At 40.4% G+C, this 24094-nt stretch overlaps 1 protein-coding gene across 1 annotated transcript; it reads left to right on the forward strand.

The window, feature by feature from the left end:
• The first annotated feature begins 314 nt into the window (after positions 1–314).
• LOC121899090 (collagen alpha-1(XXVI) chain) lies at positions 315–23438 on the forward strand. Its single transcript, XM_042414670.1, has 14 exons — positions 315–1388; positions 1631–1753; positions 2064–2167; positions 15112–15173; positions 15315–15420; positions 16649–16747; positions 16881–17009; positions 20104–20187; positions 20814–20866; positions 20956–21018; positions 21452–21487; positions 21569–21613; positions 21694–21778; positions 22538–23438. Exons 1-14 carry the CDS (start codon positions 1210–1212, stop codon positions 22669–22671), a joined length of 1302 nt encoding a protein of 433 aa, XP_042270604.1. The 5' UTR covers positions 315–1209; the 3' UTR covers positions 22672–23438.
• Positions 23439–24094: the final 656 nt, after the last annotated feature.

Genomic DNA, 24094 nt, shown 5'->3' on the forward strand with positions numbered 1-24094 from the left:
ACGGCCAGTATGAACAGAAGGAATGATTACAACAAGAAAAACCTGTTTCAATGTTCATTTGGGCACCCGACTGTTGTTTTAAGACAGACTTGAAAATTTGTGAACCCAACCTTTAACTGGTACAGTACTGGGACCAGTCAAAGGGTGATCAACAAAACCAGGGAAATAATGGCATTAGTCAGCAGTCATTAAAATATGGAACTCAATCTCTGAAAGAAAGAGTAGATTAAATGTTATTCAAACATAATCAATCCACTCAAAACTATGAGATAATAAATCAAAATTTTGACTTATTATACATTTCATATACATTTGTTATACATTTCCTGACAAAAATGGCATGGCATGTTTATAATCTCATATTTAGCTAATTTTTCACTGACATTGGTCGCTAAAACTTTTGTACTTCATCTCTTTTAGTACAAAAAGAAGATTATTAACTATTCTGATAAGGAAAAAAACTTCTGGTTTCTGTTTTGGTGACCAAAGTGTCATTAAAATCATTATATATACATGCTGCCATTATATAATGTATCTGCAGGCTCGAGTCTCAGAGGTTAGTTCAGTCTCCAAAAGAAAAATAACAACATGACAAAGGGATGAAAATGAACAGAGACCGTTTTATCAGTCCCTTAGATTATTGTAAGTTTATACTGTCATCGCTCATATCTGTCTTTGTTTCCCCCGGGTTTACAGTATGTAGGCTTAAAGAATGGGCTTAAAATAAGTCCCTATCGGGTCCAGAGGGTAAAAGAGACAACAGACATAACATAAGATACAAATGCGTAACTGGGAATTCACTATTGGACATAACATTCACATTATAGTTCATATATGAGGACTGAAGGCTCGTGATTTTTTTGATCGGGACCAGATGCGCTTTTACGCACTCCGTCTCCAGCCCTCACACTCAGTGCGCTTTTTACCCACAGTGGATATTTGACTCCTCACTCCTCGGCACGATGTCAAACGTCAGAAAACCGCATTATTCTATAGGAAGAGGCTGTGTGTCATTCATTTTGGGATCTTGAGAGGACCGGTTTGTTTCTCGTCGGGAAGACAAAATGACCAACTGATTACAGTGGGATTTGCTTAGGCTTCCCACCTCCATTCCACTCCAGATTACTGTAGATCTGCCTCAGAGGGATCTATAACTTCAGGATTGTCGGCATCTACGGACATCTTTATCAGGGATAACTCAAAAAGGAGATGATGGCTTTATCGTTTCTTTACGCGCTATGCATGTGGATAAGTTTAGTCTGTTCTTCGCTGGGAACCGGGTTTGTTTATCACTTTCCAAGCATCAATGTGCAGCGGCAGCGCATCAAATCGGAACAGAGCGGGAGTACTGCTGGACCGCCGGGTACCAGGTCCAGTACCCAACTCAGGTGAGTCCATTTTGAAAATTTACACCAAAATACGAATTCTGTATCTAAAGCAGTAAAAATTTACTGCATGGTGAATGTTGGTGAATGTTTCAGCTCTGTTAAGATGCTACATTAGTATCTTAAAGTGTTCAGACTGTTATTTTTTTCACATTTTGTCTTTGTGTGTGATCATTTCCATAGCAGCACTGATTACATTTCTCTCATATGGTGTCAATAAGGATAACATCTCTTCTGTGTTTTAGGAACTGGTGTCAGTACACTGTTTCCAGGACAGTATCCTGTCAGGTGCAAAATGGGACAGAAACCTCAGTGCAGAGAGTGTTTCAGGGCTGCAGATGGCCCGGACCCTGTTCCAAAGTCATCAGGTACCAACTCCTCTTTTCCCACCATCTCTTTTAGTTGTGATGCTGATAACAAGGCATGAATATGGGACATCCTGCATGGTGGCAGGGGTGGATTTAGTGATTTGGGGGTCTCCATTGTGCTTTATTTTCACTTTTCTCTACTTGAGAAAGTGTAAAGTTGCATAAAATGGAAATATTCAAGTAAACTTTTTTGTTTTGAATCCTCTGTCTCCCCTGATTTCCTGTCCCCACTCTACTGTCCATTATGAAATAAAAACACTAAAGAATATGAATGTGTGCCTGTAGTCAGTCTCTGTGTGCTTTCTTGCAGCTACAGGACAATCATCAGACCGTCTTTCAGGGTTACCTACAAGCAGGTCACTGCACTGGAGTGGAGATGCTGCCCAGGGTTTGTGGGAGAAGAGTGTCGTGAAGGTAAGTTTCTCATGTGGGTTTTTTCTTCTCTCCCTTGATGCCACTCTCTCATAAATTAGACAAAGGTGATTGTAGAGGAGAACTGGCTATCAAGGACTGAAATAAAGGCCATGTGTTTTGCCCGGATCCATCTGTGTCTTTTTAGCAGCACCAGGCGACTTTACCCACATCAGTGCCTTTTTTATGTTTTGGTGGTGTGTAGTCGGGTAGATTGCTAATCGTGCTACTGTGCAGCTGTTGGTCTCTTGATATGACTGTAAGGTTGTTTTGAATTAAGATTGAGAATCTGTTTTGGATTACTTTTGGGAACAAAGACTGCAGTAAAACATGAGTTGAAAGGGATGCTGTGCTCTGTGGTTTTGTACCTTTTCTTTTTACAGCTTTGCATTTAAGATGCTTCTGTGCTTGGATCCACAATCTCTCTCCTTCTGTATCTCTCTCTCTTCTTGTACATATTTGAGAGTAAGCCTATGTGAGCACACACATACTCGCTCATGTTGCTCTTTTAACTGTAGAAAGCTCAGAGGCAGTTTCGCCTGTCTCTCCAAATATCGTCATGGCTATTACAGTCAAAAGAATTAATGAAAAATGCTCAGAGGAACGTCCAGCAGAGCAGCTTGTAAAGTGGGATGTAGTCTGGGTTTTGGTGATGGGCAGCGCTGCTCCTACATACCACAGACCGCAGACTCTGAGCCCAGTAAAAGACCAAAATTTTTCACCCAGGGGCAAGTCACCGCAGTCAGCCTGAAGAAACAGAGTGGAAGGGTGGATGAAGGTCTAATGTAGGGCTTACTTAACTCTGGTGTTTATATATATATATACATTTTCATGTGACCACTGCTCGCAGCCACACAGACAAACATGTTTTCACATATCGTATTTTAAACACATACATTATGGAGGCCTGTAAAAGGATGCTGGAGGCTACACAGGCTGAGATGCAGTTCTTTATTTTTCATTTTTATTTTAATAGTTTTCTATTACACTTATTCAGTAAAAGCTCTTTTTTTAGGTTGGGCAACACAGCAATTAATAAGTAATTGAAAAAAAACTGACATGACCTGTCAACATTTGTCCAAGATTAACAGTTACCTCAATGAGCGAGTTTTGCTTATTGGTCATAATTACCACACCTTGTTCCATTTTGCAAAATTATTCATTGTTGCACTTGGATAGCCAGGATTTACCATGAGTTAAGAAAACATGCATTAATACTAATGGAATAAACACAGACATTATTACAAAGCCTTTGGAAATGATTATTTGCCCGGCCGTGGATATTATTCCACATAGAGATTAACACATAGCCATATCCGTTGAGTCCGTAATGCCAGAGATTATGGTTCACTTGAAACCAAAGTGGTTGCAGGAGTGTGAAGAAGTAATTCGGTTGTTTATTTAACGTTTGCTGAGATGTATTTGCACACGCTAAATGGCCGTTAGAGCACAGAGAAAATCGCCTCCATATGGAGAGACAGAAGGCCAGGTTCGAGTCAGTAAGGAGACCTTAATGATGGAGGCTAATGTCACATACTGAAAGTCTGTTTCACACTGAGGAGTGGATGGAGAGCTGGCAGGGGTCAGTGTGTCAGAGGTAGAGAAAGAGAGGACAAAGAGTGGAGATCTGGAGGACTAGCACAGAAGAAACAACAAGGTGTTAGAATTGGCAAAGACAGAGACGAAGAGAAGAGAAGAGAAGAGAAGAGAAGAGAAGAGAAGAGAAGAGAAGAGAAGAGAAGAGAAGAGAAGAGAAGAAGACTGTAACAAGCATTTCTGTCTCACACTGTTCCAGCTGCTACGAGCTGGCCAGACGGCAGCAGAGCAGAGAGCCGGTTCTGTGGGAAAGTGGCCCCACTGAGATTAATGAGCATGACACTCCTCCACCAGGTCTTTGTAACATACGTGACCATGCTAAGATCAGGCTGCAGCTCTGAAACAAAAACTTGTTCCGCCTACGTAGATGAACATCTGTGCAACAAAAAGAAGTCAGTGATTTATCTTACAGCATAAATCACTGTATATCAAGATTACAACCTTAGAAATATTGGTGATTCTTCATAAAAATGCCATGCAGGAAACTCTAACTCAACTGAAATTGAACTTAAAAAATGTCCTTTTTTGACTTTTCCTATAGCAATGAGTGAAAGATTTACTCATATTTGTTTCTGCAGCATCACCATGAAAAACTACTTTTGTTGGCATTATCTTGAAGTGTGGATTCTGTGTGTGTCTTTGGTCTTTATGTCAACCCGCCAACGCTGTACATGCAGCTCCGTGTAGCAGAAAACTGCCGCATTGGGGCTTTGAGCCAGCTGTTTTATCAGAGTGAGAGAGGACAGCCTTAACCAATGAACATGACATCACCTCTGGTTTTAGTTTGATGGGGTTCTGGCTCCACTTCAGAGGCCTCGGAGGCCCTCAGAGATGTAGAGACAGGGCACATAAAGAAGGGTAGAGTTGGGGCTTAGTCTGTGTAAGCTGAGGAGATGCTTGTTCTTTTCACCTTGACGCATGTTCTTATTTTTATCTCCTAAACCCTGAATCTGTTTTCTATGGCAGCGTATTGCTGCCACCATGACAAAAAAAACATTTGCTCAGTTTCTTGTTACAACGAGGGACTTTTCTCACTTGAACAAGATTGTTTCATGTTGTAATGACACACATTTCTCATTATTAGTAGATACTAAATTATTCAGTTTAAACAAGAAACGTTTCACAAAATGAACGTATCTCATTAAAACAAACTTTTCTCGTTATAACATGATAACTTGGTAAGTTGTTATAACAAGAAACTTCCATATGCTGTTAAAACAAGAAAAAGATTCACTCAGTGCCTAAAGAGACGATATTTAGCCTACATTGGCTAGAAAAAGTGAACGTTAATGGTTTATATGGTTGTAAAGAGATATGTTGTTATTACAAGAAATGTTTCTTGTAGAAATTTAAGGATCTGGTATCTAGTAATAAGGAGAAAATGTCCCAGGATAACACAAAAAAATATTTCGAGCTGAAAAGAAAAGTCGATTAGTCAATTGACAGACAAATAATCAGCACATATTTTGACAATAGTTCAAATAATTTTTCAAGCAACAATGCCAAACACTCCCTTCTGCAGCTTCTAGAGCTGTGAGGATTCTCGGCTTTTCTTTGTTTTATGTGATACTAAAATTAATATCTTTGGGTTTTGGACTGTCAGTCGGACAAAACAAGCAATTTGAAGACAAGAAAGCCCAGGAGGACTTGAGCTTTAGGGAACCGCAATGCACATCTATCATTTTTCTGACTGTTTATAGACCAAACGATTAACTGAAAAAGTGAGAGGCAGATTAATCAACAATGTAAATAATCATTAGCTTCACATTCAGTCACAAATCTTAAAAAATGTGATGCTTTAGTCATTAAAGAGTCATAAAATGTGCAAAGCTACATATTTTTATAGTCGGTTTTGGCTTTAGCAAGTCTTCGAGTGGGTTCCCAGGGTTAGTGACTCTCTTGACACAGTCAGAATTAGCTGTTTGTTTTGTCCTTTCTTCTAACCTTAAAATACTCTGTAATATTTCGGAGCTTGTGGCGGAGCTCCAAAGCCAAGCTGGTCGCAAAGCTTGAATTTTTATGTGCTTGCTAATGGAAAGTGGGTGTTTCATGAATGTACTTCGTTGACACCCTGACCCGTCAATATTTTTGACAGTCTGGCCTGGGCTGGCTGTGTACAGTGCATCTGAAGATTTACATTTTGCTTTCAGTAGAGTTGTGCTAACACATGACGGCATGGAACACATTTGGGAGAAATGTGGTCCTAATTTCCCTGCTGTTGGCCCCTGCCCCCTCCCCGCTCCATCACAGCAGCACCCCGGTGCCTATCTGCACACATGATCACATTAACAGTAGGAATTGTGGGTAATGTCTGAGTACGGGGGAGCAAAATCTAAAAAGAATTAAGGCCAGGACTTCCCCTGATGAGAGCCGTCACCTTTGATCTCAAGCAAAAGCTCAGGAAAAGAAGTTTAGCAAAGTTTAAAGCTGGTTGTGCTTGCATAGGATGTTTTTTCAGTGACGTTAATGATGAATTTCACTAAAGACGTGAAAAGGTGTCTGAAAGCTTAGGAAGTCAAATACGTTCATTTGTAAATGCTACAGCAATAAAGCTGCTCAAGTCACTGTTTCCCCCTCTGCAGCTGGATGAGGAGGAAGTGAGGGAGGTGTGTTAAACCCCATTGTTGGAGGGATTATCTTAAACACCAGCTATATTATTTCACTCAAAAATACCTTCAAATTCTTCCATTTTATCATCCGCTCTCATCCCCTTGCAAGCCTTTGCCCTTGTCTTGCTTTTTCTTGCCACCGCTGGTCTTTTTATCTTCCATCCTCGCTGCTTTCCACTTATCTAACTTCCTATGTCTTTTAGATCTCTCCCTCTCATCTCCTTGGAGTAAAGTGATAAAACAGAACCATTTTCCACATGTGCTCCCCTAGACTGCAACCTCTGCAGTGCAAGGATATGACTGATGTCTCTGTTACATCCCTGGTTGTGCTCAAATATAGGTCAGACAGTAACCTTTGACCTGCTGGGAGCTACGGGATAGCTCAGCTGTTCCTGCTTCTGGTCTGATCTCCCTGATGGATGATGCTCCGTCCATGCTCCTTCTGTGGTTTTTCATTTCTTTCACCAGCTTCTCATTGGGGTCTTCCTGCCTCGTAATGACATCCTTCCATTTGTCCCTGCATCTGTCTGCATGTTGATGCATCTGCTGTTGCAGAGTTAAGCAGGTAAAGTTCTTGAGTTACTAAAAAAGGTTCCTGGAAAAGTTTCTGAGGTCGATAAGAGCCATATGTGTCCATAAAGGTTGATGAAATCTGCAGGTTTCTGCTAGTCAAGACAGATGTTTGCCTGTGAATGTGTGAGAATCCATATGTCTATCTTTCTGCTGCCTTCAAGTCTCCCTGGAATATTCCTGCTTACAAGTTTGGATGTTGGATTACTTTTTTTTTTGCTAAGAAACAAACCACTATTGTTTTCGGTATCATTTTATCAATCCTAGCACTATGTTGTGCACAAATAACATAACAAGGCTAAGAGTTTACAGTGATGCTAGTGGCCGAGGCTGAATGTCATTTTGTTGTTTTGCATGAACCAAAGTATTGGACACATTTTACCTGATATTACAATTCATCCTGATAGGGACATGAATGTCTGCAAGTTTCATGATAATCCATTTAATAGTAGTCAAGACATTTCACTCTGAACATGAAAATATAAACCTGCTGGTGGTGCTAAAGGGAAAGTCAGGGGATACATTTGGGTTGGTGCTAGATTAGATTAGCCTAACCCTTACCCTAACCCCCTAATCCTAACCCTAACTGCACTCATGAGAGTGTGTCCCTCTGGCTGAACCAACCTAGTATTTACCATTCATTTGGATTCGTCATGTGGCCATCCACATGAACATCAAGATATTTACTCTGGACCAAAGTAGTAGACTGATTGATCGACCAATCGACACTGCCCACCCCCAAGTCATGCTGCTAGCATGCTCAAAATGAAACATTTACACTTAACACTCAATAATAAATGGTAATGTCTTATTTAGTATATATAGTATTTCTAAAATGTAGTATGTCTAGCAGATAGTTCCAGCTTTGTTGTGGCATCCATATGTTCTCATTTCATAATCACAATATATCTGATATGACTTGAAAGGATGGATATTCTCTCTCTCTGCATCTCCACATTTTCAGACACTTCTGCTAAATCATTTGAACCTCAAAAATGTTGCCCTGAATTTCAGCTGATCACGGTGATCTCTCCTCACCAGATTCACACCACATCATCTCATAGCATGACGATGACTGAATGTCTGTTCACTGGCGGGCCGTTCCATCTCTCCTTGATGTGTTGCTAGTGTTTCAGCACCAAGAGCTGTGTGTGCTGACTTGGCTGAAGAGCTGGACGGTGCAGCGTGATGGGATGAGTGGTCGCATTTTGGCAGCATGAGGGACTAGCAGAGAAATTAGGTGCATTCTCAAGTTTGGAAGGATTCAGTTTGTCGTCATGTCATGACTGCGCCAGTCGTGCGGCAGTATTTTGCGAGGGGGGAATGTCAGATTAATGACTTTGCCTCATTGTGGTTTTGAAGTCCATTATTTAATCATTGACCATATCTTGTTCTGCATGAAATAATGGCACCATGCCTCTGATGTAGTGGGAAATCCTATTAATTGCCAAGTATTTCAGACTCGCAAATTGTTGCAAAGCCTCATTTTGAAGAAATGGTGTGTGGCCTGTCAGCTGGCATCATGGTGAAAAATGTTAAATGGTCCCACTGTGGACTTCTAGGCATCTTGGTTTTCCAAAAAAAAAAAAAAAACAACTTTTTGCTCCATTCACCATCCTCCACCAGCCACCGCAGTCAAAGTGGGTGTGTGATTTAGTGACTGAGAGTTTGTGACAGTACAAATGTGTGTGTGTGTGTGGGTGTGTGTTTTGTGCCAGCTGTTCTTCATGCCAGCAATAGCTGACCACTTGCAGGCTGGGGCTGACACACAACAGGCTCCTGGGATGCAGCCAGCTTTTCTTGGAGGCTGTCTGTGGTCTACACACACACACACACACAGCTCACAGACTGGGCACACACTTGTCTGTGTGTCTTGGGGACGTGAAAGCCACTCTTACAATGGTCCAAGGAGATGTTTCAATACATCATCCTTCCGTCCTCCTCACACATACAGACAGAGCAACTATTTAGTGACTCTGAAAATTATCGTCTCAAGCTGTGTGCGTCATGGTTTGTTTTGTGGTTAAGGTTTGTCTGTGTGTATGTGCAAAAAAAAGAGTGATTTCTTTGATCTATATCCAGCTCTAATGTAGGAAATGTCTCAACAGACTATGCCCGCAGTCAGACTTACACTCTTGCCAAAATATCCTGTGCTGTCTTGTACTGTGAATCACACAATAACGGCAGGGATGATTCATTCAATGGGGTGGCATTTTTGTAGTTTGCGGAGATGAAATATAGCCTTTGTCTTGGTTCTTCTGATGTTTAAATTAAGATTTATCTTTCAAGAGTTTCTAATCTTATTTGCACACTAGCGCTTTGCCCAGAGGGAGTTTGATTCAAGCAGCAAATTTGCTCTGTCGTCTCTCATCGCCAGACATAACAGTTGAGCTTATCACATAAGACTAACATCAGCTTTGCTTCCAACCTGTGTTATTTATGGACATATAATTCACTTGCATGGTGCATTACCCATCAATCTGATATTTTTATTAATGGCATTTTCTGTGGTTAAAGTATACTGTGCCTGTGGTCATTTTGAATCAAACAAATGTCCCTTTGCTTGTGTTGTAATTTTACATTGGCTTTGTCTTTCATGTGAATAAAGAATTTTTAAAAGGCTCCTATAATTGATGAAATGCTAATCTTCTCATCGTTTTCAGTGAGTTTCATGAATATCAGGCAGAATAGTAGTATCTGAATATTTCAAATACTGCTCAATCATACAAATCCTTCCTTCTCTTCACAGCAGAAAAAGTTCCTTATAGGTTTCTGTTTATTTCGCTTCCCACTAAAGACAACACAAATCTGAATCTTTCCCATGAGCTGAGTACAATCCAAGAAAAATAACCCTCTCTTATGTTGCCATGGTGTAATTATGGATCCAAACAGACTCTATAGCTGCGGTCTCGCTCTAAGCATCAGCTCGAACACAACGGAAGTTTGGTTTTCTAACCCAACGTAATTAAATTCCAACTCTAGAAAATCCTGCCCGCCACCTTCAGAAAAAAATGCTGTTGTTTTGCTCTGGTTCACATATATGGTACATTAACTCGGTTGTGGTGTTTTCCTGTGGTGTGTGTTTATGACATAATAAGATATTGCTGGCTTATTCTTGGCTCGTGGTGCACAAAAGATGAGGACTAGACAAGTTAGCTCATTAGCAGTGAAGAGTGGAGCTAAATAAGCCACTTTTAGACATCATGGACGAGGCGGTGGTGGAAAGTAACTCAGTACATTTACTCAAGTACTGTACTTAAGTACAATGTTGAGGTACTTGTACCTTACTTGAATATTTCCACACTTCTTACTTCTACTCCATCACATTTCAGAAGGAAATATTGTACTTTCTAATCCACTACATTTATTTGACAGCTTTAGTTACTTTTCAGATGAATATTTGACACAATGGATAATATAACAAGCTTTTAAAATACACACATTGTTAAAGATGAAACCAGTGGTTTCCAGCATTTCTGTTTTTGACGTCTTACAAAAAGCAGCATGTAGTCGGGGTCACATTTCAGATGTCGATGAGTTGTTAACAGCTCCACCAAATAGTGATTTTTCCCTCTAAACTTCTCACATGGTTTCATTTCAATAAATGTTCGAATGATCCGATATTTCACCAAAAATCAAAGAGAAAAAGTCAAAAAAACTGAAAACAGATTGTGTATCAGAACTTTGTTTTTTCTTCTTTCTTCTCCCATTAATCATCTCATGACCCCTCAGATTTATCTGGTGACCCTTTGGAGGGGCCCAACACCTAGGTTGGGAACCACTGGACTAAACTAGCTAACTGTATATAGTAGTTCAAACTAGCTCCACCTCCAGCAATTACAACAGTAACATGCTGCTTACACACTGATGCTTCAGTATTAATAATCTAATGATGTCATATGTAATAATATATCAGTCAGAGGGACAAAGCAAGTACTTTTACTGCAATACCTGAAGTACTTTTTGATGCTAATACTTAAGTACTCTTACTTAAGTAAAGGATCTGAGTACTTCTTCCACCACTGGATGAGGCAGAGATGCTTGTTTCTCTGCCAACAGATGACTCAGCAGACCATAAAGCAAAGTAGATACAAGACATGATGCATAAAATGTTGAGTGAAAAGTGGGTAAAGAAAATGATAGCAGCTTCGTGACGCTGCATAGTGGTGCTGTGAGATAATGCTAACTTCAGTGCATGTTAACATGCTGGCAATGACAATGCAAATGTGCTGACTTTTAACAGGTATGATGTTTATCATGTTCCCCTGTGTTAACATTTTCTAATTAGCATGAAACACAAAGCACAGCTAAGGCTGATGGGAATGTCAGTAGTTTTATAGGTATTTTGGACATAAAAAAGTGACATTTTGACTTGCTGGTGGTGTTACATGAAAACTTAAAGGGGACATATCATGCTTTGTGTGATTTTCTGTTATTTATATACTGTTATGATGTCAGACATCTATGTTAAACATGGTCAAAGTTACAAACCTTGAGGTTAACATATTCTACGTAGAAATGCTCCCAGCAAGTCAAAAGCCAGGGCTTCGACCTGCTCTGAACGCTTCGTTTGCAAGGTTTTTTTTTTCCTTCCTTGCAGACCAGCTGAAGTCAGCTCATTACACATGCCCACAGACGGCTGTCCACACTGTAGCTTTTGTTGCTAAGGTCATGTGTTGTTCATGTTGTCCACTCTCATATTTCGGATCAAATTCCAGCTCAAACATATTCGGATGTATTTGAGAAGTTGAAATTTCAAGTAAATAATGACAAAAACTACTGAAATTCTACTACTTTAGTTTGTTCTATGGTTTGTTGATGTGGCCTCTCGAATGGCTGTAAGAAAGTCAAAGGGGCAACTTCCAAGAGACGGCCAATCAGAACAGAGGGGGGTCTTAAAGAGACAGGAGCTAAAATGGCCTGCTTCAGATGGAGGCTGAACTGAGGGGCTACATAAAGAGCCAGTATAAGATAAATACAGAGTTTTTTGAACTGTAAATCATGCAAAGATATAAAAAATGTAGACCTGTAAATGTACATAATATGTCCCCTTTAAGGTATCACCAAAGTCATTACAATTAATCTTAAGAAGGACAATAAAATATGTACCAAAGTTCATGGCAATCCATCCAGCAGTGGTGGAGACATTTCAGTTGAAACCTAAAATCTCAACCTCGTGGTGGCGCTCAAGGAAAAGTCAGCGATCAGCAAAGTCTTTAGGAATTCATCTCTGAGGACCATGAATGTCTGTACACAATTTCATGTAAATCCATCTAATAGTTGCTGGAAGTATTTCAGTCAGGACCAAAATGGTAGACCAACCGACCAACACATCATCGCAAAATAACTCCTGGAATGCCTCACAGATTGATGTTCTGTATATAACAGTGAAAGAGTGTCAGAGGGTGGAGTTTCCTTTGGGCTGATGATGAATAATTATGGAGGAGATGAAGGCATATCAGCTCATCAGACCTCTCACACTGTGGAGCCCCTGATTGCCCACAGTCTTGCTGTTGCGCTGCGTGCGACTTTGATGTCGGTGGAGTAGCCGCTGAAGAAACCTCAGTGCAGTTAGTCACAACAAACAGCTCATGTGGGGTCATACTGGTCCCTGCGGTTGAACATTGCTCAGTATTTGGGTTGATGAATCCTGAGGAATGTGTTTTGATTTTAGCTGTTGATTGTTGTTTCCGTCTGTGGCCGTGCTCCAGGGCAAGATTCAAGAAGTTGAAATGAGGCTTTGAGAAACCACACCCACGCAGTCAGATACACCACTGGACTGGATGTACTGGATTGCAGACACACAGACACGGTGCAGACATTCACCCTGTCCTATTTCAGTGAAGCAGAAACCTCAGCGGCTGCTCTCAGTGCCCTGTGTGCCGCGGTTGGAGACGACGATTTAGGCAGACCATAGCTGTTTGGGTCATTTTTGTTGTTAGCTATTTATGAGCACCAGTTGTTCCTTGTTCTAGGTTCCCCTGCTATGACCACAATGTGGGTGGGTCCCATCTGTGGGACTGACAGCTGACATTCCTGACTTCTTATGAGCCATAGACCAGAGGAAGGCTAGGATTTAGAACAAATACAGTTTTTTTAATGAAACACTTCTATTCTGTGTTTTGGGTTACAGTTCATGTAATGGATCCAAAATTGCTACACAGTAAAGAATGTGGTATCTGAGGTTTAGAGGAACTAGATTTGGTAGCTTGATGGTGTAATTTGTCAGTTAGACAACGGAAACAGGCTGAAGATAACATAGAAAGTTACTGGCAAACAAGAATTTCTATAAGGCACATGTACATTGATGAATAATTTGCAGGTTCTGACAGCAAAAGTGAACATAAGAAACCTGAGAAAAGAAGCAAAAACTGCCTTTTTGTTCACAATTTCACTTATTGTCAAAAAAATCAATTATAAGACCAAAACCAGCAATGCATTCTCAATACTTTCCTGCTCATGGAGGCCCTAGAAGAAAATGTTAGATAATGAATCAACGTGTTCAACCCCAGTATGTATGGACGGCTTCTGAATCCTAAAAGGCAAAAATCAAAAGGACAGTAGGACAGCACTCCACTTAAATTGTTTAAATCATTTAAATGAGTAACAGTGTTACAATTAAACACACGTGAACTGTACAGTATAATATATTCAAGTGCAACATTGTAGGCAATAGGAAGACTCTTTCAAAGAGGGAGCTCATAACAACAAAACAAATCTCACTAAACATAAGTCATATTACAAAAAGCAGCAAAACGAGAAACCTTCATTCAAGCCAGATGACATTAAAGTGCACAGATACTGAATCCAAAAAACACTTGAACAACCTCAATGACCATAAAGCGACGGTTATTAACCTCATTATGTGAGTGAATGTCTTACTATAGGACACTTTTCATCATGATTCTGAAAGGATTATTCCAGTTTTTAGATCATCCCAACATAGAGGAAAAGTCAAGGGATCACCAAAGTCATTAAGAAACATTGTCTGGGCACCATGAATGTCTCTACCAAATTTCATCTCAATCCATCCAATAGTTGTTGAGATATTTCAGTCTAGACTTAAGTGATGGTGACATACTGATCGACATTACCATCCATAGAGCCATGCTGGCTAAGTAAGTCTAAATGATTTCCTAAAACAGTTGGGTACTAATGTTTTAATAGATTTAACAAGAGTTCATTTGTCAGGAACTATTTTCACCTGCAGATTTATACACATTTGATGCACTTGTGAGTATTTAGAGCAGCAGGGGTTGGTTCAAAAAAACATCGGTGAAAGGACATGTCACTCATTACAAGAGTGTGACTCATTGATGTATTTTTAAAAGCTTTTGGACAACAGTGGAAGTGTTTGGCCCAAAACACTATATCCGGCAATATTTGTTAGTAAGATAAATTCATTGTTGGCTTTGGTCCTTTGAGACTTGTTGACAATAAGAACAATAAAGAATATTGCCACACTTCTCCTTGGAATGCAATTTTAATGCTGCGATGGCAATCAGGTATGTCCTTTGGCAGGTAAATGAAATTACCTTTAAATAGTTGTGTCCTTAAAATATTGTAAGATTACAGTTTTGATTTCGGAAATTTCAGTGAAGGTATGTGGGTGGAGGTGTGGGTGTTTTGCGTGTATAATTGTGAGTTTGTTTGTGTTTCCATGTACTGCACACAGTGAATGGTTTTGGTTTTGGTATCTGGAGGAGGATGTGTGTGTGTGTGTGTGTGTGTGTGTGTGTGTGTGTGTGTGTGTGTGTGTGCGCGTGTGTGTGGGCACGCAGGCCATCGCTGCACATGGGCAGACAGACAGACAGAAAACATGCAGAGTCAGGAGGAGACAAGCAGGTGTGTGCTGGGCGTGAGTATGTGTGTGTCAGCAAGAGAGAGAGGGAGAGAATTTCAAGAGAGGTCTAATAAAATATTTATTCTGCGGGTGAGTGACATGATTTAAGGAGGAATTCCTAATAAATTCTTGGGTCTGGTTCGATGGGCATTGTTCCTGTGTATCTTGGCTTGACCGTCTCATTGTGAGATAGAGAGATACTAGTGGCGGTGCCAGAATGAAAAAAGAAATAGGAATGAAAGAGGAGAGACAGATGGAGAAGCAGCAGCATGTATTTCTGTCTGTAATCACAAAACTAAACTCATTCTTGTCTGTCTCTTTTTTTACAGAGTGTCTGAACTGCACCAGTTTCACCGACATGAACAGCAGAATAAATGCCATTGAATCAAAGGTAAAGAAGATCTCTCTGTCTTTCCAAATATATACCTCTACTGGGTAATCCTTCTCTATCCTGTGAATAATTTGAAAACTTTTGAAGAGTTTGTTACCATGTGTATGGAGATTATGTTCACATTTGCCACTCTTGTTGTAGATTAAGCTGCTTGAAGAAGGCCGTTCCTCACTGCCAACGCTCAGCAGTTTACCGGAGGGCTCAACAGACAATGAGGTGGACAAACCCCAACCCACTCCTCCGCCAGGTGCAAACACATCATTAAAAACGTGCTCTCTGACATATGCAGAAGAGAAGTTTAGGGGCTGTTTATTTGTACTTCAATCAGTCAACTTGGGTACAAGAATTGCACATTATTCAGTATTCAGTTCAATATTTCTGTCAAATCTACTACTTACGACTTACAAGCCTTACTTATCCATTTGCTGTTGGTTTTGTAGCCAAATTATTTGCATTGTGGACCCAAAAGCCAAACCCTGACCTCATCATTACCCGTATTTACTTCACTGATGAACGGTTGTGCGAGGAGTTAACACACAGCATTATAAATTTTGTGTTCTTTGGCCTGCAGTGCATCCACTTGACTACAGATAGAACATAGATTAGATGGATAACAGACTATTGGATTTGGCTGCTCAGGTTTTTTGATGGATGTTTGGAAATGTAATATATGTGATTTTTATCTGACCATCTTCAGTACTTTGGTGAGAAGCTGGTGAGACGCAGTAAGGATGTACTCCAGTGATTTAGTGCAGTAATTCCATAACGTTTGGGGACTTGTGAGAGACAGATTTAAAAAAAGAACGGTAAAAATTGAAGCAGTAGAGGCCGAGATGTCTGCATGTTATAGGGCGTTTTCAAACCAAACCAATGTTGTTTAGTCCGGTTTAATAGGCCTGTGGTTTGTTTGCTTGATATGATTCATTTGGGCCGATGTAAATTCAGCAATTGTGCTGGGGTGCGTACCAAAACAGTTGCACGAAGACCCTTTAGAGGAAGTAGTCTCAGTCTGGTCACAAATAAATTAAGATCATCATTGCCTTGTTTATAAACCAAGAGGAAAACACAAACACAAAAAAAACACAACTCACTAATTTGTACCAGAGCAAACTAACTCTAGGTTTGAAAGCACCCTTAAATCCCTCTTGTGAGTTAAGCTCTGAAGAAACATGAGATCCTACATCTCCCCTATTACAAATCAATAGTCTTTCATAGATCCCCGCTCCGTCATAAATCCCCATTTCTTTCAAACCCCATACCTCCAGTTTTTAATGCGGGCTTTCTGTTACATGATCCAAGAGAACACTTACGACATCATCTGGGGTTTTGTTTTAAACTTTGGAAAACTCCTCCGGATGACATTATACAACTGTTTTCACAACTGAACTTTATATTGATGGAGTTCCCCTTTAAATCATTTTGGAGTGAATTATTCATTGAACTCTACATTTGTCTGTTTTCTGTCTCGGTATCAGGAGGCAGAGGACCTCCAGGGCCCATCGGACCTCAGGGGCTTCCTGGTTCTGCTGGACCACCAGGTCCGGCTGGAAGAGCAGGCCTCCCTGGACCCATCGGTAAAATATCTTCAGACCTTCCTTTCTCATTTGCTCACTTCAATATGTTGACGATTCTCACAAAAGTTGACAAAGTGTTTAATCAAAGTGAATAATTGGTGGATTCATTTTTGATTAACCTTTTGGTGCTCAGGACCAAAGGGGGACAGAGGTCTACCAGGGGAAATAGGTCTCCCCGGCCCTCCTGGTCCACCGGGTACTCCAGGGCCGAGCTCATTCCCTGTCCGAGCGAGAGGTGACGTTTTTGAAGTGGACAACCAAGGTGAGCAGACAACTCTGCTCTCTTTTAAATCTGGGCTTGAATTAGAGTATAATAGAAGCCAATCCTGAACACATGGTTGAATTCTGAATCCACTACAGTTGTGAAACCATTCGAGCGTTCAGTTTTTGGACGGTTTGAGACTATGCCAAAACCACGGGTCCACTTTCACTGTTCATCCTGCAATGAATCATGCGCTTCACCAGCTTCAAACATTCACACATCTCATGCATATGTTCCCTTGCAATCATTTCGTCAAGCAGAACATGAACGCCGGCCAAATGGGTCTGTATGCATGGAAAACAGTTTAATAGGGGGCACAGGTGAGATGGAAGCACAGAGACCAGAACTGCAAGTGTTTAAGTGAGCAATGTGTGTCCTTCAGCTTTTAGCAAAGGGCTTAAATCCGTAATGGAGAGAGCATTGTTTCTTCTCCAGAGAAGGGCTGGCTTAGATTTAGTTTAATTGTTTCCTTGTGTTTTGCTGCTGCTGAGCCACTGTTTACAGCAACCTCATTTAACACCACCACCAACAATGGAGCTGAAAATCAGGTTATAAATCACAAGATTAGCTCAGGAGGGACTTTAAAAAGACCGAATCAATTAGAAAAACATATTTCATTCATCTTATCCAATTTTAATACAACCTGCCCAAAGAAATCTGTATAATCAAACACATATAGAGAGGGTTAAACATGAAAATAATTGATTTCTTGTTGTTTGCAACTATGAAACTTCATATCTTTTGAAATATAGAAGATAAAAAGCTCATGTACATCTCTCACTTTTTGAGTTTCACCACAGGGAGGCAGCAGACATCCATGGTATAATCATTAGGCCCTACCTCATGAAGACTGCTGGCTCCGATTAGGCTTTTGGCTGCGTCTGCCTTTCTGAGCCCAGGACTGTGTCTGCGGGTCTGGAACTATGTAGATCTGGGTCTGTGGGACCATGTTAGCTGAGGGGGGCCAACTGGCTGTAAACCAGGCCTAATTTGTTAGCTGTCAGCACAACAGTCTGCGTTTTGGGGAACAGGCCGCGGCCCGCAGCCAAAAGCTGGGCTGGCTACGAACAAGGGAGGAGATAGTCTGCCACTCTTGTGGAGTTTCTCGGGGAGGCAGCCAGGCTCGAGGAGACTGTAACATTAGAAAATTAGTTCCAGAGGGAAATCTGCTCCTTCTAGACCCTTTCTGTGGACTGCAGCCACAATGTAACAACACTGTCTCAACACGGGGGAAGACTGACTCTGAGCATATGTTAAAGTGGAGAGGAAGTGGAAGTGTGGCTTGGTTTCAAACAAAATTTATACTTACAAGCATACCTTGAAATATCCTACATGCTGTGAACAAGGCATGACTTCCACCTCTCGCATGTTTTCTACGAGGAAAGATTATGTCCAAGCATTTACTGCTCCATTAAATGGGATCTCTTTTGGATTGTCCAGCTGTTCCTGTCGATCACTGTCAAATCAGATTTATTTCTATTGCTGATGAAACTCTGTAGCCTGAATGTTGACCCTTGATGTCTTAACTCCTCTGTTAAGTTGAAAAAATGGACCCTACCTCCTGAGATTTTGACTTCCTTTGACCCTTTCTTTACTTCTTTTTATTATTTTTTTTTTCTTAGTCAGGAAGAATGATAAACGAAACATAATCATTTGGGGCCTGGGCCTGGGATAGAGCTGGATAAGGAATTGTTATTTCACTCGCTTTCTCTAGTGCATCATAAATTTACTGGTCATTTTGTTTTGATAAGACTTTATGATGACTTTACTTATTTTCCACCTGTTAACTGGCAAATGTAGTGGATTTATGGTCATTGTAAAGCAGCGATTATCAGTTGTCTGCCTGCTTTGTTGAACTCTGTGAGGAAATTATGATTAAAGCAAACAAACCCTGTAACTGCAGATCAACAGCCGCAGAGACACACACCTTGCGTCTTGAGATATAACCAGATTGTGTGTAGTTCACACTTGACATCATGAATGTGTCAAAAGCATCACAATTGACCACTTGTAATTGGATTTTGCTTCTGTGCTGATCTGATTTTATCAATGGGGAAACTCTGACCACAAAAACGGCAAAACAGTCTTGCATTCATACTACATACAGCATGTAGTCACATGCATCCATAGCCACCCGTCAGTGTGACTTCAATAATTGGTTTCCAGCACGTTTTTATTCCCTTTTGGCTGCATTCGCATCTGTATTTAGAGTTTGCTTGTTGTTAGATTGCCCAATATGCATTTCAGAGCTCAGAGTGAACAGAATCATCTCACCCAAATGGGGGATGGAGGGAGAACAGGTGATGCAACGATTTAAAGGAGCTTGTAGGTTGCGCAACATAAAATTGCGGTGAGCAGAGGAAGGGATGCTGAGCTCTCCTGGGATGGGTTACGTTGCACCTGGATCCTGTTTGTTAGTGAGTGAGTGTTTTCGAGACTGCTAGCCTTCTAGCAGTGAAGTATAATCTTTGGAAACATATACAAAACTATGAAACATGACCTGATAGTAAATGTTTGGGGTCAAACTTACCTGATCTTTTCAGGTTTGTGAAGATTTCAGCGGAACCACTAATGTTTCTGTCTTTAGAGCACAAATATCCAGTGTTGGAGTTTTAATATCCTGCAGAGATTGATTGAGAGCATGAGATTTTGGCCCTTTTAAACAGTAATTTGGTGGTTCTTGTGCTGTATCCTCAATAACTCACACACACACTGCACACACAGTGTTGATCAGTGAAAGAAGTAATAAAAATCTAGTTTTATTTTATGTCATTTACAACAGAAATTTAATAACTTTTAAAGTATGTTTGATTCTGTTGACTTCAGTAGAAAAGTTAAACGACATCATTAAAATGTCCACATTGCTGACAGTAAAAAATATTGTGGGTTTATATTCACTACATTCAAACACAAAATTGCAGGTCTCAGATCTCACATTTAAATGATAAGCTGTAAATCTAAATAAAGGCTTTTCACCAGCTCTCAGCCATGTGTTCATTTCTTTCTTCTTTTCTATCATTACTGTCTCCATTATCTTTTGTGCTAAACCAAAGTTGCTGTTTACATGTCTGTTTGTGTGTTTTTTTAATCCCAGAGGACAACCCCATCCATACAGTTCCTCCTGCCCCTCGGATCATTGCCGGCCCTCCTGGTCCAACAGGTCCGATCGGCCCTTCAGGTACATATAATCAATATTTCCAGTCCAACTGGTTTTTAGGGAACACAGAGTTCATGAAACATGCGTGCCTATCATATCATATGTCATGATCGAGGTTTGACCTCTCATCATGTGGGTGCGTGGGCGGGTCCATAACAAAAGCATATTGTGTTGTCAAGAACTGTCGAAAACCACAAAACTTCCAAAGATAGCAAACATGTCATGATGATTTACCAGACAGTGTGTGAGAGGAGATACACTTTAACACAAAAGCATCAATTTTCTATTTGTGCAGCAATAAAGAAATGGTGTTTTGTATTTAAATGTTCTGTGATGTATTACTGTAGATTACTACCTAGATTTACTGTAGGTTGAATTAAACACAATATACATGTTACTTTTTTGTCATTGTCAAATCTACATTTGGAAAATTCTAAGAAAACATTGAGAAAATGTTGGTTCAAGTGTTTAATGATGTGTTTATTTTGTAAACCCTGACAAATCTCTCTTATGGGACAAAATAATGTCTGAATTAAATTAAACTCAGAATTGAATTTTGATATTGCACAACAGTCAGAGCCAGTTTTACACATTTTGACATTCATACCCCTCACTGTGTGATGTTTTCGTGAATAACACAACAACAGGCCCTCCAGGACCAAGAGGACCTGCGGGGATTCCAGGCCTGCCGGGACGAGATGTGAGTATCTGTCACCGGAAGCTGATTGTGGATCAATACAAACAAGACTGGCATCATTAACACGTGTCCTTCTGTTTTGCTGACACAAGGGCAAGGAAGGCCTCCAAGGCAAGCCAGGGGATGTTGGGCCTAAAGGAGATCCAGGGGAAAGGGTGAGGCCGCTTTAAAAATCGCCCTTGTTATTGGATTAGCAGGCTGGCTGAACATATTCGATTCTGATGAACTATCAAAATGCTTTTTGTTCTACGTTTTGTAAATGGTCCTAGCTGTCATGCAATCTTAAACACATTAAAGGTGAACAAGCTTTTCTTCAAAGACTTACTCCAAGCCGTGACTAATCCTCCCTCTCTCTCTCTCGTCCAAGGCCAGGCCTCACTAATCAGGGCAGCCATGTCGGGTCCCCTCTGTAGTCAGCTCTCTAGTGGGCCTCTGCCTTTAAACCTGATCCCCTTCCTCTACTAGTATGATTTAAGATTGGAGATCTGGTGAAGAGGCAGATTAGCACGGGGGATAAAGAATGCAAGCCAGAAAAATGTGAGTGAGCAAAAGCGCTGAATATTTTTTTCTCTGTTCTTCCTCATACAGGGGCCTCCAGGTGTAACAGGCGAGCACGGCCTACCTGTGAGTATAAGCTTATTGTTTTTCATAAAACCCACACGTTAAACACAGAGATGACATGGTTCTTCTTCTCTGCGTTCATAGGGGGCATCAGGGCCAAAAGGAGAGCCAGGAGAGGGCTTGAATGAGGTAAGAGACGTCGTCCGTGTCTTCTCCTCTTGAGCTCGTTAGAAAAAATGTTCCTCAGTAAATGTGACGTTGCTGTTCAGGGTGAAGCAGTGCAGCAGCTCAGGGAGGCCCTAAAGATCCTGGCCGAGAGGGTGCTGATCCTGGAGCACATGATTGGCATTCATGGTGAGGAGACAAACAGAGAAGGTGGAAAACATTATTCCATGCCTCAGAATGATTATGTTGAAGGAAAAGTTTGACATTTTGGGAAATATGCTTATTAGTTTCTGGCTAAGAGTTAAACGAGGAAATTGTTACTACTCTTAGGTTTTTGTGTTAAAGGATAGGTTCACACATTTTCAAGTTAGTTTTAAAACCACAGTCAGGTGCCCATATGAACACTGAAAGAGGTTTTCCTTGATGTGATTATTCCTCCTGTTCATACTGGCTATTAAAAGATCCCCTTCAAATGCACTTTCAATGTAAGTGATGGGGGACAAATCCACAGTCCTCGTTTTCTGCATAAATGCATTTTAAAAGTTTATCTGAAGCTAATATAAAGCTTCAGTCAAATCAATTCAATATCTTTCAAAGTTACAGTCTTTTTAGTGCCAAATTCCCTTTTTGTGTTACTATACTTCCACCGAAGCTCAACAGGGAAACACTGTCTGTCAAGACAAAAAGAGGATTTTTTTTTTTTTTACTAAAAAGACTGTGGCAGATCCACTTTATTTGACTACCTCTGACAGCTGAAGCCTCATATAAGCTTCAGATAAATTTTGAAATGCATTCAGTTAGCTTACCTTTGCCTAAAACTGGTAACAGGGGGAAACAGTTAGCCTAACAGCCAGAAATTATCAAAGCATTGTTCCCAAAATGTCAAACTATTCCCTTAGAAGAGTATTTTTGGCCAACTGTTTTATTGTCTTTCTTGTCGTTGCACAGAGAACTCTGAAGGATCTGGATTTGGCAGCATTTTGGACCCCCTATCCTTTACCGCCATAAAGACCAAACGCCTGCAGCCTGTTCAAACCCCTCTTCAAATACTCGAGGAGAGACAAAGACGAGCTCCCCTTTAAGTGTCTAATTTTGTATGTGTGTGATAAATTGTTGACTAAGATGTTGACTGGACCTTAAATTTTTTTTCATACTTTTATTATTTGAATTTATTGTCTTTTTTGTCACAAATGAGTTCAGCTGTATGAGACAGGCATGAGATGTTGAGCATTTCATCTAAATGAAATGCTTGTAGTTCCTTTTTGACCCTGTTGCTGCATGTCTACATAACATTAGTAGCAGCACTTACATGGTGTCTTACTATGAAATATAATCTCATAAAGTGTTATGAGGGTTTTGGCATCTTTCTTTCCTCAGATAAAAGACTGCCTAGTAAACACGTCAGTTTGCTGGCTGATGTTACAAAGCTCTCCAGGCCGTGATGCGAGCTTCCCCGAGAGCCGGACCCAAAACGTACTATTTAGTGTCAAACACATTCTTGGAACGACCTCGGGGGTTCATCTCGTGTTAGCCTGTCAAGCATATTTCTTCTTTTCTCTTCTTTCTGTGTCTCTCCTTGTGCTCTGCCTTGTTAAAGCTGAGGTAAGACATGACAAGCTGCCAAGAATATCTGCTTAAAATAAAGTTAGGTGAAATGAATAGCATCTGGAAAGCGCACACATCTGGGAAGCAAAAAGGAAGAGATGCTGCAACAGTTGAGTCTTGGCCCAAACTCTGCAAACTTCGCTCAACTGCAGTGCAGCTTCACGCGACCGGACAGGATTACACTGACTTCTTCATAACTGCCTCAGAGATTTGATTATTTTATAATTAGTCTCTGAGAGACCGAGCCGTGTGTCTCCAAATAAAGCTTCGACTTTGTCTGGTACAGTCTTTGTTTTCTCTGTTACAAGGTTCATAATGTTAACCACCTTTAGCGGAAAACAAATGAATGTGTCTGTATCTTTGGTTGTTCAGTTTCTGATAAGTTGTCATACATTACCGCGGGTTCAGTCTACTGGTTTATCTTTTAAATACAGCTGTAAAAGGAGCAAGACCAGTGGTGGAAGTACATTTACTCAAGTACTGTACCTTATACTACTTTCTACTTCTAATCCACTACATTTTAGAGGCAAATATTGTACTTTTTAACTTAACTACATTTATAAGACAGTTGTAGTTACTAGTTACTTTGCAGATTAAGATTTTACACACAAAGCAAATCAAATATGATGCATTGTTAACAATTAAACTACCCAACAGTCTATAAAGTAGTTCAACTAAGTTCCACTTCAACCAGTTATTTTTATTTATTTTTTATTTTATGTGTTTATGTAACAGGGACAGTGGACAGTGACTGACTGTCCCAGAGTTAATTAGATAGCTAAATTTCATCAGCAGTCCCTGGGCAGGCAAACCCATAAAAAAATAATGGCATCAAATGATATAATTCAGACAGAGATACAGATAATAAACTTTGCATCCTACAAAACAAAAAGCACTTTC

The sequence above is a fragment of the Thunnus maccoyii genome, chromosome 6 (genome assembly GCF_910596095.1).
Source record: "Thunnus maccoyii chromosome 6, fThuMac1.1, whole genome shotgun sequence".
Lineage (NCBI taxonomy): Eukaryota > Metazoa > Chordata > Actinopteri > Scombriformes > Scombridae > Thunnus > Thunnus maccoyii.

Excerpts from the sequence above, each read along its gene's own strand:
- LOC121899090 (XM_042414670.1), top strand. The coding sequence starts at position 1,210 with ATGATGGCTTTATCGTTTCTTTACGCGCTATGCATGTGGATAAGTTTA. Across the intron at positions 16,748-16,880 it reads AGGCCTCCCTGGACCCATCG|GACCAAAGGGGGACAGAGGT; the intron begins GTAAAATATCTT and ends TTTGGTGCTCAG. Across the intron at positions 20,867-20,955 it reads CAGGCCTGCCGGGACGAGAT|GGCAAGGAAGGCCTCCAAGG; the intron begins GTGAGTATCTGT and ends TGCTGACACAAG.